Here is a 14,955-nt window from a genome sequence, read left to right on the forward strand (position 1 = left end):
TCTAGAGTCTTAAGGTGGATAGTAGATCAGGAGTCTATAAACTACCACCCAGGGCCCAAATCTGCCTGTCGTCATATACTTTACACACTTTTATTGGAATACAGTGACATCATTTGTTTACGTATTGCCTGTGACTGCTTTCACAGTGCAATGGCAGAGTTAAGTAGTTGCAACAGAGATAACATTGCCTAAAATCTTAAAGTATTTTGTATCCTACCCTCTGTAGAAAATACTTGCCAAGGCTTGCTTAATTCTTTGGTTTCGATTTCTTCTTTTCTATTATGAGGATTTAAAGCCATAACACTTCCACTAGGCATTATTTTAGCTATATTTCACAAATTTAATGTTGTTTTAATTTTCATTCGGTATTTTTTCTAAGTTTCTCTGTGATTTCTTCTTTGACTCATAAGTGTTTCAGAAGTGAATTTGAAGATTGACCTTTTTCAGCGTAAAGTCGTGAGAACCATCCAAGTGTTTTAATGGGTTGTTTCTTTTGAATTTCTGAGTAATATTTCATGATATGGATGTATGACTGTTTAACCATTCATCCTCTGAAGAACATTCAGGTTTTTTTCCAGTTTTTGGCTAGTACCAAAAAAAAAGGGGGCTACAATAAACCTTTTTATTTTTATGTGAACATATGTTTTCATTTCTCTGGGATTAGTGCCCAAGAGTGAGATTACTGGACTAATATGGTAAGTACCTATTCAGGTTTATTAAAAAACTCCCACAAGCAACATATGAATAGTCCAGTTTCTCCTCATTTTTATCAGAATTTGGTTTTATCTTTTTTTTTTTTTTTTTGTAGGCCATTTTGGTAGGTATAGAAGAATATCTCATTGTGGTCTTAATTTGAATTTTCCTAGTGGATGATTCTGAACATATTTTTGTGTGCTTATTTGCTATTAGTATGTCCTCTTCAGTGAAATGTCTGTTTTTGTCTTTTGCCCATTTTATAATTAGAGTGCTTTTTCACTTTTGAGTCTTGTGCATTCAGTATTCTTAGTACAAGTACATTTTCAGAAATGTTTCCAAGTATTTGCTCTCAGACTATGGCTTATTTTTATGTTCTTTGTAGCAGAGGAAAACTGAATTTTTATTATAGTCTAGTTTATCATGGTGTCTTGTCTAAGAAATCTTCACCTCACCCGAAGTCCCAAAGATTTTTTTCCTGTGTATTCTGTAAAGTTCTGTGGGTTCAGTAACAGTTTTAGTTTTAAGTCAGGGTCCCATTTTGAGCTGATTTTTATGTAAGAGGTGAGATCTGTGTCCTGCTGCTGCTGCTGCTAAGTCATTTCACTCGTGTCCGACTCTGTGCGACCCCATAAACGGCAGCCCACTAGGCTCCTCTGTCCCTGGGATTCTCCAGGCAAGAATACTGGAGTGGATTGCCATTTGCTTCTCCAGTGCATGAAAGAGAAAAGTGAAAGTGAAGTCGCTCAGTTGTGCCCGACTTTTAGCGACCCCATGGACTGGAGCCTACCAGGCTCCTCCGTCCATGGGATTTTCCAGGTAAGAGCACTGGAGTGGGGTGCCATTGCCTTCTCCGGAGATCTGTGTCCAGGTTTATATTTTTGATTATGAAAGTCTAGTTTGTGTCGGACTATTTGTTCAAAAACACTGTTCTTCCATATCTAGAATGGCCTTTATTCTTGGACTAATTTTGCCGTGCTTAGAAAGAATGCTGGATTTCTCCAAAATGCTCAGTGTGTCTACAGAAGTCTCTAGGCCCTGTTTGGGATGCAGACGTCTGTTATGACTCTTCCATAATTGTTCTTTCTAAGTTGTTCTCTTCTAACGTTGAGAGCTTTCAGATATCACATACAGAGATTGTTATTCAGCCAAAGGTTGCTGTTCTCTCCATGACACCTTCCTTGTGGGTGCTGTGTCCTATATATTCTGTTCTCCTTGAACTACAGTTTTAGTCTTTTTGAAATACCTCCATGTAGGAAATCTGAGTGATGGTGGGACTCACGTCGTTTATTTCTTTTTCCTCGGGATTTATGGTGTCATACCCTGCATTTTGTATGAAAATAGTTGTTCTCTGCATTTTGTAAAATTTTCTTGTTGTTAGCATGGGAGGTAAGTGTAGACTCTTAACCGCTTTAAGGTGAAAAGTGGAATTTGATATTTTTAATGTAAATCTGTTTATTGTATAAATTTCATTTTAACTGTTTTCCAGTATATATAATTTGTTTCAATATATTGGGCTAATCTCATGAAACCTTTATTTTTTTCTAATTTATCCATTATTATCTCTAAATAAGCATATATGTACACAGTCATTTGATCTTTGAATATTGACAGTTTTATTCCCCATTACACAAATCCTTACACTTTTTTATTTCTTTTTCTTTATTTTTAGTATCACCTAGTACCTCCAGAACAGTTTTCTATAGAAGTGACTAGAACAGTCATTCTTTTATTCACTTTAAATGAAAAGTTATGAATATGTCATCATTAATAATGATGTTTCCTATTTACTAAAGATACTTTTTATCAAATATAATAATTCTCTTGTGTTTATAATTAACTGAGTTACCATCACTATGAGTGTTAAATTTTATCTCTTTTTGGAGGGGAGTAATAGAGATGACCATGTGATTTTCCTCCTTTTTCTGTTAATGTGGTCTATTATAATGACTTTTAATTTTAAAAATGTTAAACCTTTACTTTCTAAAAGAAATCCAATCTTTTTATGATGTTATATTCCCCTGTTTTATCCTTTGAAGAGGTTGCATATGATTTTTTTTTAATTTGTCTTGTTTTTTTATTCTTAAAATATTTGGTAGAGTTCACAAACAAAGATGTCTGATTCTAGATTTCCTTTTGAGGAAAAGTTTATAAATTAAATTTTTACAGTTATCCCCAGAATTTCTATATTTGTCTTGTGTGACCTTTGGTAGATTCTATTGTTATAATATATTTCACAATATTCTGTTATTATTATTTTAACATTCATGTAGTCTGTAGGAAAGTCCTTCCTTTTTATTCTTAATATTTATTATGAGTTTGCTTTCTGCTTCCCTTCCTTCCAATTCTTGGCAGTGATTAATCAGTTTTATTCATATTGCCATTAAGAAATACTCACTACAGAGAAGTAACAAACTGTAGGCTGAGTTTATACCTTATTTCTTCTGCTTAGTGCAATGGATCTTAAGCATCTCTATGCAACAGAGTTAGATAGGAGGCTTATTAAAACACATTGCTGAGCCAATATGTAGTTCTAATTCAAGTCTAAAAGCCTGATAGTATAAGTTCCAGTCTGAAAGCTGAGAGGCTCAAAACCCCAGAAGAGTTGATGTTTCAGTTGAGTCTGAAGGCCAGCAAAGACCAGCTATCAGGTAGAAGGGGTTCCCTCTTATCAAGCCTTCTGTTCTATTTACATATTCAACTGAATGGATGAGGCACAGGCCCATTAGGGAGGACAGTCTGCTTTACTCGGTCTACCCATTCAAATTGTCATCGAATCCAGAAATACTCTAACAGACCTTAACCCAGAATAATATTTAATCAAACATCTGGCCACCCTGTTGTCCAGTCAAGGTGACAGATAAAGTTAACCATTTCACTAAGTGATCTTGGTACTGCTGAGAATACACTTTGAGAAGCAGTGTTTTAAGTGATCATCTTCCAGATTGGAACATTAATTCTTGATTATCTAAGTCCTCTTCCCAGGCAATGCATGGATCTCAGTATAGCTTAACTTCATTTAGTCCAAATTTTGTAACCACATTTACACATATATATGCCTCTGTGTGTGCATGTTAAATTTTAAATGCCTCAAGAGAATACAATTACTGGTCAACATGTATTTATATTTACCCAAGTGTTTATCATTTATTCTTGCTCATCATTTTTTTTTGAATGTCTGACTTCTATGTGCTATTATTTTCTTTCTTCCATACTCCTTTTGTTTCATTTAGTGTAGGCCTGCCACTCATGAATTCTTTCCGTTTTTTTTTTTAACTAGAAATATTTGAAATTCACCTCTATTTTTTGAAGATATTTTGAACCAGAATAGATTCTAGGTTGGCAACTGTTTTCTTTTAAGGCTTTGAAGATAATATTCAGTATCCTTCATTTCTTTCTGTGCTTTTTTTCCTTTCTTTTTTTTTTAAAGAAAGATGACTTTCATTCTTAGTGATGTTTCTGCAATACACTAAATAAAGATTGAGAAATTGAGAACCCTAGCCCTAATGTAGGTATTTGCTCCTAGAGTAACAGAGTAGGGGCAAATACTGAAAGCTCTTTATCTTTAGCAAGTCTGCAAACCCCACCATTTCCCTTTTTCTTGCCTAAAAATTTTCCTCCAGGATATTCTCTTTAAGTTATTAAACCTGAGTTCTTATTTCTCTAAAGCTGTTGACCCATATAAAAGGAGGAAAAGTTAAATTGCAGTGCTAATGGTGAGGCTTTGTGTACACAAAGAGAGGGTTCAGATCATGCTGATTCCAAGTTAGGAAAGAAAGCATCCTTTATTATATAATTCTGTATTATCCTATATTATATAGGATATTATTATTATATAGGATATTATTATTATTATCCTATATTATTCCATAATTCCACTTTATTCACTTAATAAAATAGTTTCATTTTAAATGTTAATCATATGCTGCACATTTTTTGTGATTAATTTTTTGTCATTTATGGTTTTCTCATATATAACAAAAATATAACTTAGCACTGTGGAAGAACTCTTATTATTGTGAAGTATGGTTTAATTCCTTACTGTATATGTCATCCATGTAGAAGAGTGTGTGCTTATCTAAGGTTACTATATTGATTTTGTTTTGGTTCAAATATATGAGTCACATTTTGTATAAGTAAGTATAGGTGTGTTTTATTCAAAGTAACAGTTACAAGAGCTATCATTGATGACCTCTCACTGTATGTCAGGTTCTTTTCTGTGCATTTCACATGCCTTAGCTCATTAACTCTCAGTGGGGAAGTAGAGTTATCATCTTCCTTTTGCAGTTGTAGAAAGTTTGATGTCCCAGGGTCACCTGGGTAGCATACATTGAAGTCAACCTTCCAATCCAAGCATTCTTACTCTAAAGCACTTACTTCTAAGAGAGATATTTAGATATAACCAAATTATTTATTTGAGTAGAATTATTGAGCAGAATTTATTTTTCAGCAGAATTATTTTCTTTATCCATGTTTTTATTTTTACATATCCTATTTGAGGTATTTTCAAGAATATCAGAGAGTGCTTATGTAAGGCCATGTACCTTGAAATTTAATATTCAACAATATAAATAATGATGTAATGATGGGTAAATAAAAAGTGAGTGGGCTTATTATGATATAGAAAATACCTACTTTGGCAAAGCAATTCAGCTCAGTCATACTGAATTCCAGTTATTCCCTTATTTGTCCAGCTTTTCAGGGAACTCTTGAGAACAAGAATTTATTCTTTGTAACTTTCACAGTGACTCATATAGTAGGTATTCGAAACAGTTTTTCTTTGGTGAACAGGAGGATAGACAAAGAAGACATATAGCAGCTTCTTTTCTTGAAACTCCTAGAGTTATGGCCAGTATCTGTGGCTCTTGTGGGTGACAGGACCCTGGTTCCTTTTCACAGTATAATCATTATGATTTAGCTGTGGCCTTTTGAGTAGCTTTGTGACTAATGTGAAACTCTACATTGTGCCTTCTACATGAAGCTGTTACTATTTAGTGGGTCAGAACTGGACTTTTGTGACTTTTTTTAAAGGTTTTAATTCAGAAGTAAAGTTTATTTGAAATTTTATATCGAACCATATTTACTAGTCTTTATGTCTTAATTTCAACAGCATCACTGCAAAACTTGAAAGAGCTTTAGAAAAAGTTGCTCCTCTTCTTCGTGAAATTTTTGTAGACTTTGCCCCATTCCTATCTCGTACACTTCTTGGCAGTCATGGACAAGAGCTATTGATAGAAGGTATGATTTCTCTCTATATTCTGATTATTTTAGTTTCCTGTAATGTATCTATTAATCATGACCTAACTTGTGTTACTAAAGGAATATTTATTGCCAAAAGAATAAAAAGACATTGCTTCCACAAATTTTAGTAAGATATTCATGTATGCTTTCTCCTTATTTATTAAAAAAACATAGAGTATTTTCACAATCAGTGCTCATAACAGAATGAAAAACTTTGAAAAATTGTTGGAAAGGGAAACTCTGGCCCTTATAATCTCAATCTGTTAGGGCTGCTATATATCCTTTTTTAGGTTGTGTATTTGCTAAGCAATGATGTCTAAAATCTCCTTCTAACTATAAGATTGATATTTCTTTAAGTGACTTTGCTTAGTCACAAATAGCATGTAATATGACAGTCCTTAACTGAGAAAATATAAAGAAATACTTAACTGGGAATTGATGAAGCTGTTATCTTCTACTCAGTAGCAGCTCAAATGAAGTGAGAAGGTAAAGAAGATAAATAAACTGTTGGGAAGATTTAATACATGCACCTGTATTAGGAGATATGAAAAATATGGTTGTCTTAAGCCTTATTTCTTTAAAAAGAAGTTTTGACTTATAAATATTCATGAGCTTCAGAAAGGGGTAATCAATATCTAGTTGATATCTTATAAGTAAATGATGGTTTTAGATGCTATTCCTTGGATTTATCAGACTTATAGTAAGCAAATTTCATATATGTTTGCATATATATATATATATATATATTTGCTTTTCACTTCCTATTTACTGTAGATATTTTTCTGTACCTGCTCTATTATTGTCTTAATTGCTTTTGCACAATATGTCTCTTATTAGTGGAGACAATAATAGTTAATAACCTGTATTTAAATCCTTGTTTCACTACTTTCTTAGCTATATGACCTTTGTGAGTTACTTAATCCATTTTGTTGCTTAGATTCTTTCTGTGAGATGTAGTCAATGATAATACTCCCACATAGAGAACTTGTGTGAATTAAATTTTAAATAATGCATATAAAGCTCTTAGAATAGAGTCATATGGTTGTCTTCTTGCTCTAGACCAAGTGCTATTAGATACTTGGAATATATTAGTAAATAACAAAGAGCCTTGTGGACCTTATATTCTATCAAAGAGAAAATACAAATAAACACTAAACAAAATAAATAAGTAAATGAGATAGCACATTAGAAGGTGGTACCAGTGCTGTGTAAAATGATAAGTACTAATACATCATAGGGAATTGGGATTATAGCAGTGTCAGGATTAAAGTGAAGTGAAGTGAAGTTGCTCAGTCGTGTCCAACTCTTAGCGACCTCATGGACTGCAGCCTACGAGGCTCCTCCGTCCATGGGATTTTCAGGCAAGAGTACTCAGGATTAGGTTGCAGTTTTAAAGAAGGATGATTAATTTTAAATTATTCAATTGAAAAAGTTACATCTCAGCAAAGACTTAAAGGAGATAAGCCATGCAGTTTACTAGAAGAGTGTCCTTGGTCAAAAGAATGGTTAGTGCAGTGACCCTATAACACGTGTTATAATTATAATAAGAAAAAAATTCAATAAGCTTTATTGAAAAATAAATCTCAAATGTTTCCTTATTACCCAAATATTTTTTCCTATGTATATATTTTCCAGAAATGATTACAAATTTGCCAAAGAAAATCATAAATAGTGAACAAAGACATGCTAAACTAAACATGGAATAAAGTTAGTAATGTAGTAATGTTAGAGATGGATCCTATACTGTTACTAAAATTAGGACACAAATTCAGCACTGTTTTTCAGTAGCCAAAGCAAAGAAGGAATGAATTATTTGAAGTTATGAGGCTTACATTATTGGTTTCTAAATGATAATTTGTGACAATTTTAAGTTCTAAGGAATTACTATCAGATGACCTTTAACTGCTCTACATTGGTCAGTCAGAATCCCACATATGTAGCCAGCCCCCTTTTCCAGAATTTTCCATGGTCAGACATCTGGTGTGTTTCTTATTTCTTCCCAGCACTGCAGAGAAGATGGAGAAATACCCTGGTAATTACGAGTTTTTTTTCATGGGCTTCCCTAAGTTTACCTCAAAAACTCTGAATTGAGTTGAAAGAGCATTAGGAATATTCCTATTGCATTTTTTAAAAAGGTAACTATGCTAAAAATGAAGCATTAGAATGAGTTATATATTCAAAGTTCACTTTGTGTTTACTTAGCATAATATAATTTTATTTCTTCACTTTTCTACATCCAATAAATTTTAATATATCCAGTTTTTAAAACTATGTTGATTTAATGTTCCTCCTTTTTCGTTAAAATTATTTTTCTTAATAAAATGATGATAGCAAATGGGAGATTATTCGGTTTTGAGTTTTGTTTTGTAAATGCCATTCCTTGACAAAATAGAAAGTTGACCATGTTAAGGTACAGTCCTCCAAATTTCTGCTAGGCTGAACAATCAAAAAAATCTAGAATTCTCTGCTGTATTCCAGAACAACATTTGGTATCCCTCACAATTTAGTCATAACCTTTAGTCATAACCTTCCTTTTCAGACTCAACTAGTCTCTGTCCTTTTGCTATAGAAGACCTTCCTTTAACATTCAGTGAGTCACACATGTCCCATCTCTTTGTTTTTGTATAACTCTTTCTTCTGCGCTGGATCATTTTATGGTTTTATTTCCTCAAAATTATTCTCATCCATTGAGTCCTGCTTCAGATTCCTTATGCCAAATTGATGCCTTCTCGTCTGTTCTTCTCTTCTGTTTTATTTATATAGTATTAATAAAATTATCTTCGTTTGTAAATAGGAAGTATTTTATTGGTTTTATTAACATTGCCTAGCCTAGATTCTTGTACGTAATATTGAGTATCTTTTTCTCTTGTACTTGAATAGAACATTATTTTTGTTACTGATAATGTTTAATAGAGGTAAGTTTTGAAAATAAAATAAGGGGAGATAGATAAAATTTGTGTTCTGTGGTGAGAATTCCCAATATTGATCAATCATCCACACCCATGAGATGGCTCCTCTATGTACACAAAGTCTGTTCTTACTCTCTACCCCAGCCTATGGAAGTTATGTATCCTGTCATGTTCTCATTCTTGAACATGTATTCTTGATCATTCTTTCTTTTTCCCTCTGCTCTATTTCCCCTCTTTCCATAGTTTGGTACATTATTTCTCTCCTCTGAGAAGAAAAACTGTCAAACTATCCTGAAGAGCAGAAGAGTTACATGATAAGAATATCTTACTTGTAGCTGTTGAATATTTCTGTTCAAAAATAATCCTTCTAATGAATAAATCTCAATGCTTTTGATTTCATCATGTGTACATGGTAGGAACAAAACTGGATTTAGGTAACTGAGGATATTTTAGCATCTTATGAAAAGAGAAAGCAATTACTTACTCCTAATTTCAAATAATCATAAAATATATTTGAATTGCATCTTTTTTTGTTGTTTTATATTCAGTTTTTCTTAATTCACATGTATTCCATTTAAGTTTTTCTCATAGAATAATTATCAGTAGTTATATGGTCTATGTCCTTTAAAACAGATGTCAAAATAATATCCTTTTATTTTCTTAATTAGTCTATCACTTTTATTAGTTGAACTGTGTTAAATTTATTATTGTATGTTTCTAGAGTAATCAGCATTGTTCACATCTTTTAAGTTCATTTATTAACATTTGCTGTTTTTGCATAGCTTTTGATGTGTGTGTGTGTTTGTGTGTGTGTTCCTCTTGGCAATAATTAAGGATTTTTTAGTATGAACTTTTAGGAGCTTGGTGAACTTTTTCTAAGAAAAATAATAGCCTTTCAATTTTCAAACTAATATGTAAAAATTAGGGTAGGTATGTATGCAAGTATCAAAATATACCAGCCCAAGATGACAGAACAACCTTTGATCCAAAATTGTTTTATTTATCTTAAGGAGCAATGGAGGATTCACTTCAGAGGAACCATGAGCCTTTTCTTAAAGAGTTGAGAGCAGCCTATAAGTGTAAGCTTAATCTTGAGTTAAGATTTAAGAAGAAAGTCCAGTTGTAGTTTGAGTGCTGATATTAGATCTTTGTAATTTTTATTCAGGAGGTCTTAGAACTACCATGAGTCTAGAGTTGCCATAGTAATAAAGAAGCAGTAATCACCCAAGTTAATTAGAAGGGAAGATGTTTCAGTGTGGGCATGTGTGTGTGTTTGTGTGTGTTAGCCTAGTGCTCTTTACTCTGTCTTATTCCACAACAGCACAGAGTGGCTCTGAATATCACTGTTATATTCTGTGAGCATTATTTATATTTGGTTGAGAACTCACAAGATCATTACATACAATTTAATTATGATGGGGATACAGCAGTTAGTCTCATAAGCATCCAGAAACAGGAAATGAAATACAGATAGACTTGAGGCAGCCTAGAAAGGGGAACAGGGAGTCAGTAACCAGGGCTACTCCCTTTACCTCTAAAGGCAGCTTTATATCCTCCTATCTTTGCTTGTCTCTATCAACTCAAATTTTTCACTTCTTTCTCAGACTAACTTCATTTTCTTAGTCATCAGGTTGTGGCCCAGCATGGCACCCCATACTTGACTGTCAATGTGCCTGAATATAAACTTCTTTTACCATCTGACTATAGTCACTTCCTATCATGAGAGAATCTGAATGGCCCAACCTTGGGTTAGGTGTCTATCCCTGTTATAGTTAAGACTGGGGTGGAGGGTAGGGGCAATACTGGACATAAGACACAACGCACCTTAGAAGCAGCGTTTAAGTTGAAACATCTTAGAAAGGGATAATAGCAGTACAGGAAATGTCACTGAAGTATCTACTATACTTTTACTAACACTGATAAATGTTATTAAAATTATATAGTAAGAATATTTATAGTTTAAATTAGGAACATCACTGAAATGTTATGAAAGGAATGAGCCTACTCAAAGAACTTACATCACCTTTGAATTATTCACAGTAACAATATGCCCACATAATTAGAAAAACTTGAGTATGTTTAATTCAGAACTTACACATTAAAATAGTTTCAGTAGTTATCCACTTTTAAAATTGCAATAATACAAAAAAAGTACATGACAAATTATGGTAGATGGCAATGGGGGCTTAGTTTTTAAATATCCCTGAATTCCTCCATGAGCAGAACAGTGGATAGTAAAACAATAACTACAACAACAAGTATACCTTTACATCAAAACCAGGTGACAGTGTATCCTACTGAACCCTAAAGTAGCCTGGCGGGGGAGGGGGACAATCCAGCTATAACTAGGAGATATACACAGTATCAGCAGATGAATTGGATAGGATTGTGGGAAGCAAGAGAACATCTGAAGAATATGGTGTTGTACAACTACTGACTGGAAAACCCAGAAGGCCAGTTTGAAAACAGCAGATAAAACAGGGAGATGAATCCAGGGGTTCCCTGGTGTGTTTAGAAGGGGTGAGAGCATCTAAACACCATGAAAAATTAACCCAAGCAGAGTTCTCTTCCAGAACAAAGTCCCACATTGAGGAGAAACTGCTACGAATAGAATCCAAATTGAGCAACAGAGAACAAAAGAGACAAAACATCCACATAAAACCGGGGAAGACAGACAGAGCTAATAGATCTCAGAAAGTAGACTCATTTAAAAAAAAAAAAAAAAACTACACATTTGAATCAGTTCTAATGAGGTGGATGAAACTGGAGCCTATTATACAGAGTGAAGTAAGCCAGAAAGAAAAACACCAATACAGTATACTAATGCATATATATGGAATTTAGAAAGATGGTAACAATAACTCTGTATACGAGACAGCAAAAGAGACACTGCTGTATAGAACAGTCTTTTGGACTCTGTGGGAGAGGGAGAGGGTGGGATGATTTGGGGGAATGGCATTGAAACATGTATAATATCATATATGAAATTAGTCACCAGTCCAGGTTCGATGCACAGTACTAGATGCTTGGGGCTGGTGCACTGGGACGACCCAGAGGGATGGTATGGGGAGGAAGGAGGGAGGAGGGTTCAGGATGGGGAACACATGTATACCTGTGGTGGATTCATTTCGATATATGGCAAAACCAATACAATATTGTAAAGTTAAAAAATAAAATTAAATTAAAAAAAAAAGAAAAACAAAACAAAAAAATTTAAAAAATTAAAAAAAAAACTACATAAAAACAAATGAGAGATCCCTAGAATCTGAAGAGGAAAAGAAAATCTATCTAAAAATGATCTAAAAGTTCAGATAACCCAACTTCACAAAAAATAGTAACAAAAAGGAACAAAATACCATATTTTAGGAAAAGAAAAATGAGAGGAAGTAGAAAATGCCTCAAAGCCTTAAATACCAGGAAAAAAAAGATGAAAAATTTTAATAAACATTAGGAAATAATATAGGATAAGAAGTAATTTATATCAGAAGGTAGAGAAACCCACAGATGTACTGATAGGAATTAAGAAAGAACTAGAAATAAAGGGAAACATAATTTTAGAAATTAAAATTAAATTAGAAGAAATAAAGAAGTAAATAAGTTCACCAGATAAGCCTATAAAAAAAATATAAGGTAAAAAGAGAAACTATAAATATCAAAAAAATAGTGACTTAAAGAGATGAGAAAAGATGAGAGTGAAAGGGGCAAATGTAGAATATTCAACATTCATATGAGTCTCCAAAATAGATAAACAAAGCAAAGAACAGAAAAATACAAGATAATAGGACCAGTAATTCACAGAAACTCTTAGCATTAAAAAAAAGTTTTAAAAAATATATTTTAAAAGGCACACTGAATATCTGAGAAAATTACCTAAATGACCAACCTTGGGATACATTCTAGTAAAATTAATGGACTTTAAAGAAAACAAAACAAAACCACTCTGAGCATCTAGATAAAAACATAAATTAAATTGAAAGAAAATCAGATTATCATACTTATAACATCTTCAAAAAAGAGTTTTTCATAGGAATCAACAAGGATTCCCTTGTTGCCTGTTGGATTAGCTGTATTGCTTGACTCAACATTGACAGCCAGATTGCCTTCATATATTATAATCTAACTTGGCCACCTCATGCGAAGAGTTGACTCATTGGAAAAGACTCTGATGCTGGGAGGGATTGGGGGCAGCAGGGAAAGGGGACGACAGAGGATGAGATGGCTGGATGGCATCACTGACTCGATGGATGTGAGTTTGAGTGAACTCTGGGAGTTGGTGATGGACAGGGAGGCCTGGCGTGCTGCGATTCATGGGGTCGCAAAGAGTAGGACACGACTGAGCGACTGAACCGAACTGAACTGAACATGACCTTAGAATATCTTTGAGTATCTGTTACACAGTATAAACTGTATATGTTTAAGAATTTTACTTTAAATGCATAAGATCCTGTTTTGCTTCACTGTACTAGTTTCAAAAATGGGAAGATCATGAAATAACAGTCTTTAGTCAAGATTAACATTTCTCTAGTAATCGAAGTTGAATATGCATGCTAAGTCATTACAGTCCTGTCCGACTCTTTGTAACCTTATGGACTGTTTTCCCCCAGGTCCTCTGTCCATGGGATTCTCCTTATAAGAATACTGGAGTGGGTCACCATGCTGTCCTCCCAGAGACCTTCCCAATCTAGGTATTAAACCCGCATCTCTCATGGCTCCCGAATCGGCAGACAGGCTCTTTACCGCTATCACTACCTGGTATAATGTCCTATAAGAGCTTTTGGCAGGACTTCCCTGGCGGCTTAGAAGGTAAAGAGTTTGTCTGCAATGCAAGAGACCTGGGTTCGATCTCTGGGTCTGGAATATCTCCTGGAGAAGGGACTGTCTACCCACTCCAGTATTCTTGCCTGGAGAATTCCATAGACAGAGGAGCCTGGCGGGCTACAATCAGCGGGACTGCAGAGTCAGACAGGACTGAGCAACTAACACTTACTTACTTATAAGCTATTGACAGGAAGAAAGATGCATTAGTGTAATATTTTGACGGAAAATTCTAAAAGAGTTAGTGTGATCTTGACTTTTTTATGATAGAATCATAGGAAGTAGACTTGCCCTCCCAGTGTAACTAACCTGGAAAATTCATTTGATGGATTTAATGGCTTATCATACACTAAGACAATAATACTGAATTAGAAGTATAGAATTGTATCTTTAAAAACTGAAGTAGGAAAAAAGGACTAAATAAATAGGGAACAGAGCCATAGGAGCCTATGAGATAAATCAAGCAGTTTAACATACATAAAATTGGAGTCCAAGAAATAGGAAGTTAAGATGATATGGGTGTATGTGTATTTTTTTTTTTAAATAACAGCCAAATAATTTGAAAACTACAAATCCTAAGATCCAAGAAATTCCACTAACCTTGGTCAGGATGAACACAAAGGAAAAACCAAAAAAATCCATGGAACAACATAATTAAACTGTTCAAAACCAGGTTTCAAGAGAAAATTTCAAAAGTAGTCATCAATATTAAGCAAACCAACTTATTTAAAAATGGCTTGAACAGATACTTGAGAAAAGATCACATTAGGCTGTGAAATAAGCTCATAAAAAGATGGTCGATCTTATCAGAAAGTAAATGCAAATTAAAACCAGGTTGGCTGAGCTCTACAAACATATAGAAGAATGACTAAAGTAAAAAAAAATAACAATAATTCCGAGTGCTGGGGAGAAGTTGAAACAACTGACACCTTATCCATGGCTTTGAGACTGCATGATGGCAGTCACTGAGGAAGACAGTTTGGGAGTATTACTGAGTTAAACATTCAGTTATATGACCCTGTGATCCCATTCCTTGACATTAAGGAAATGAAAACTTACTTTCATGCAGAAACCTTTACATGAATATTCATGGAATAGCCAAAACTGGAAAAAATGGTTTTCAGTGAGTTTTTTTTTTTTTTTTTTTTTTTTAAAAAGGACTGTGGTGGATTCAGACAGCAGAAGAAAGGGACAAACTGTTGGTAAACCTTACTGCCTGGTTGAATCTCGTTGGCATTATTGTGTGAAAGAAATGCCATCTCAGGGGTTCTGTATGTTATGTCTCCTTTTTATTTTT

At 33.9% G+C, this 14,955-nt stretch overlaps 1 protein-coding gene across 9 annotated transcripts in view; it reads left to right on the forward strand.

Moving 5' to 3' along the window:
- Nucleotides 1–14,955, forward strand: part of NBEA (neurobeachin) — a 656,478-nt gene that overhangs the window by 279,208 nt on the left and 362,315 nt on the right. For all 9 annotated transcript variants that reach the window (XM_025263201.3, XM_044927359.2, XM_025263205.3 and 6 more), the window contains one exon: nt 5,804–5,931. In XM_025263201.3, the coding sequence (XP_025118986.2) occupies nt 5,804–5,931 (128 nt within the window). The remainder of the gene's footprint in view (nt 1–5,803; nt 5,932–14,955) is intronic.

The sequence above is a fragment of the Bubalus bubalis genome, chromosome 13 (genome assembly GCF_019923935.1).
Source record: "Bubalus bubalis isolate 160015118507 breed Murrah chromosome 13, NDDB_SH_1, whole genome shotgun sequence".
Taxonomy (NCBI): Eukaryota; Metazoa; Chordata; class Mammalia; order Artiodactyla; family Bovidae; genus Bubalus; species Bubalus bubalis.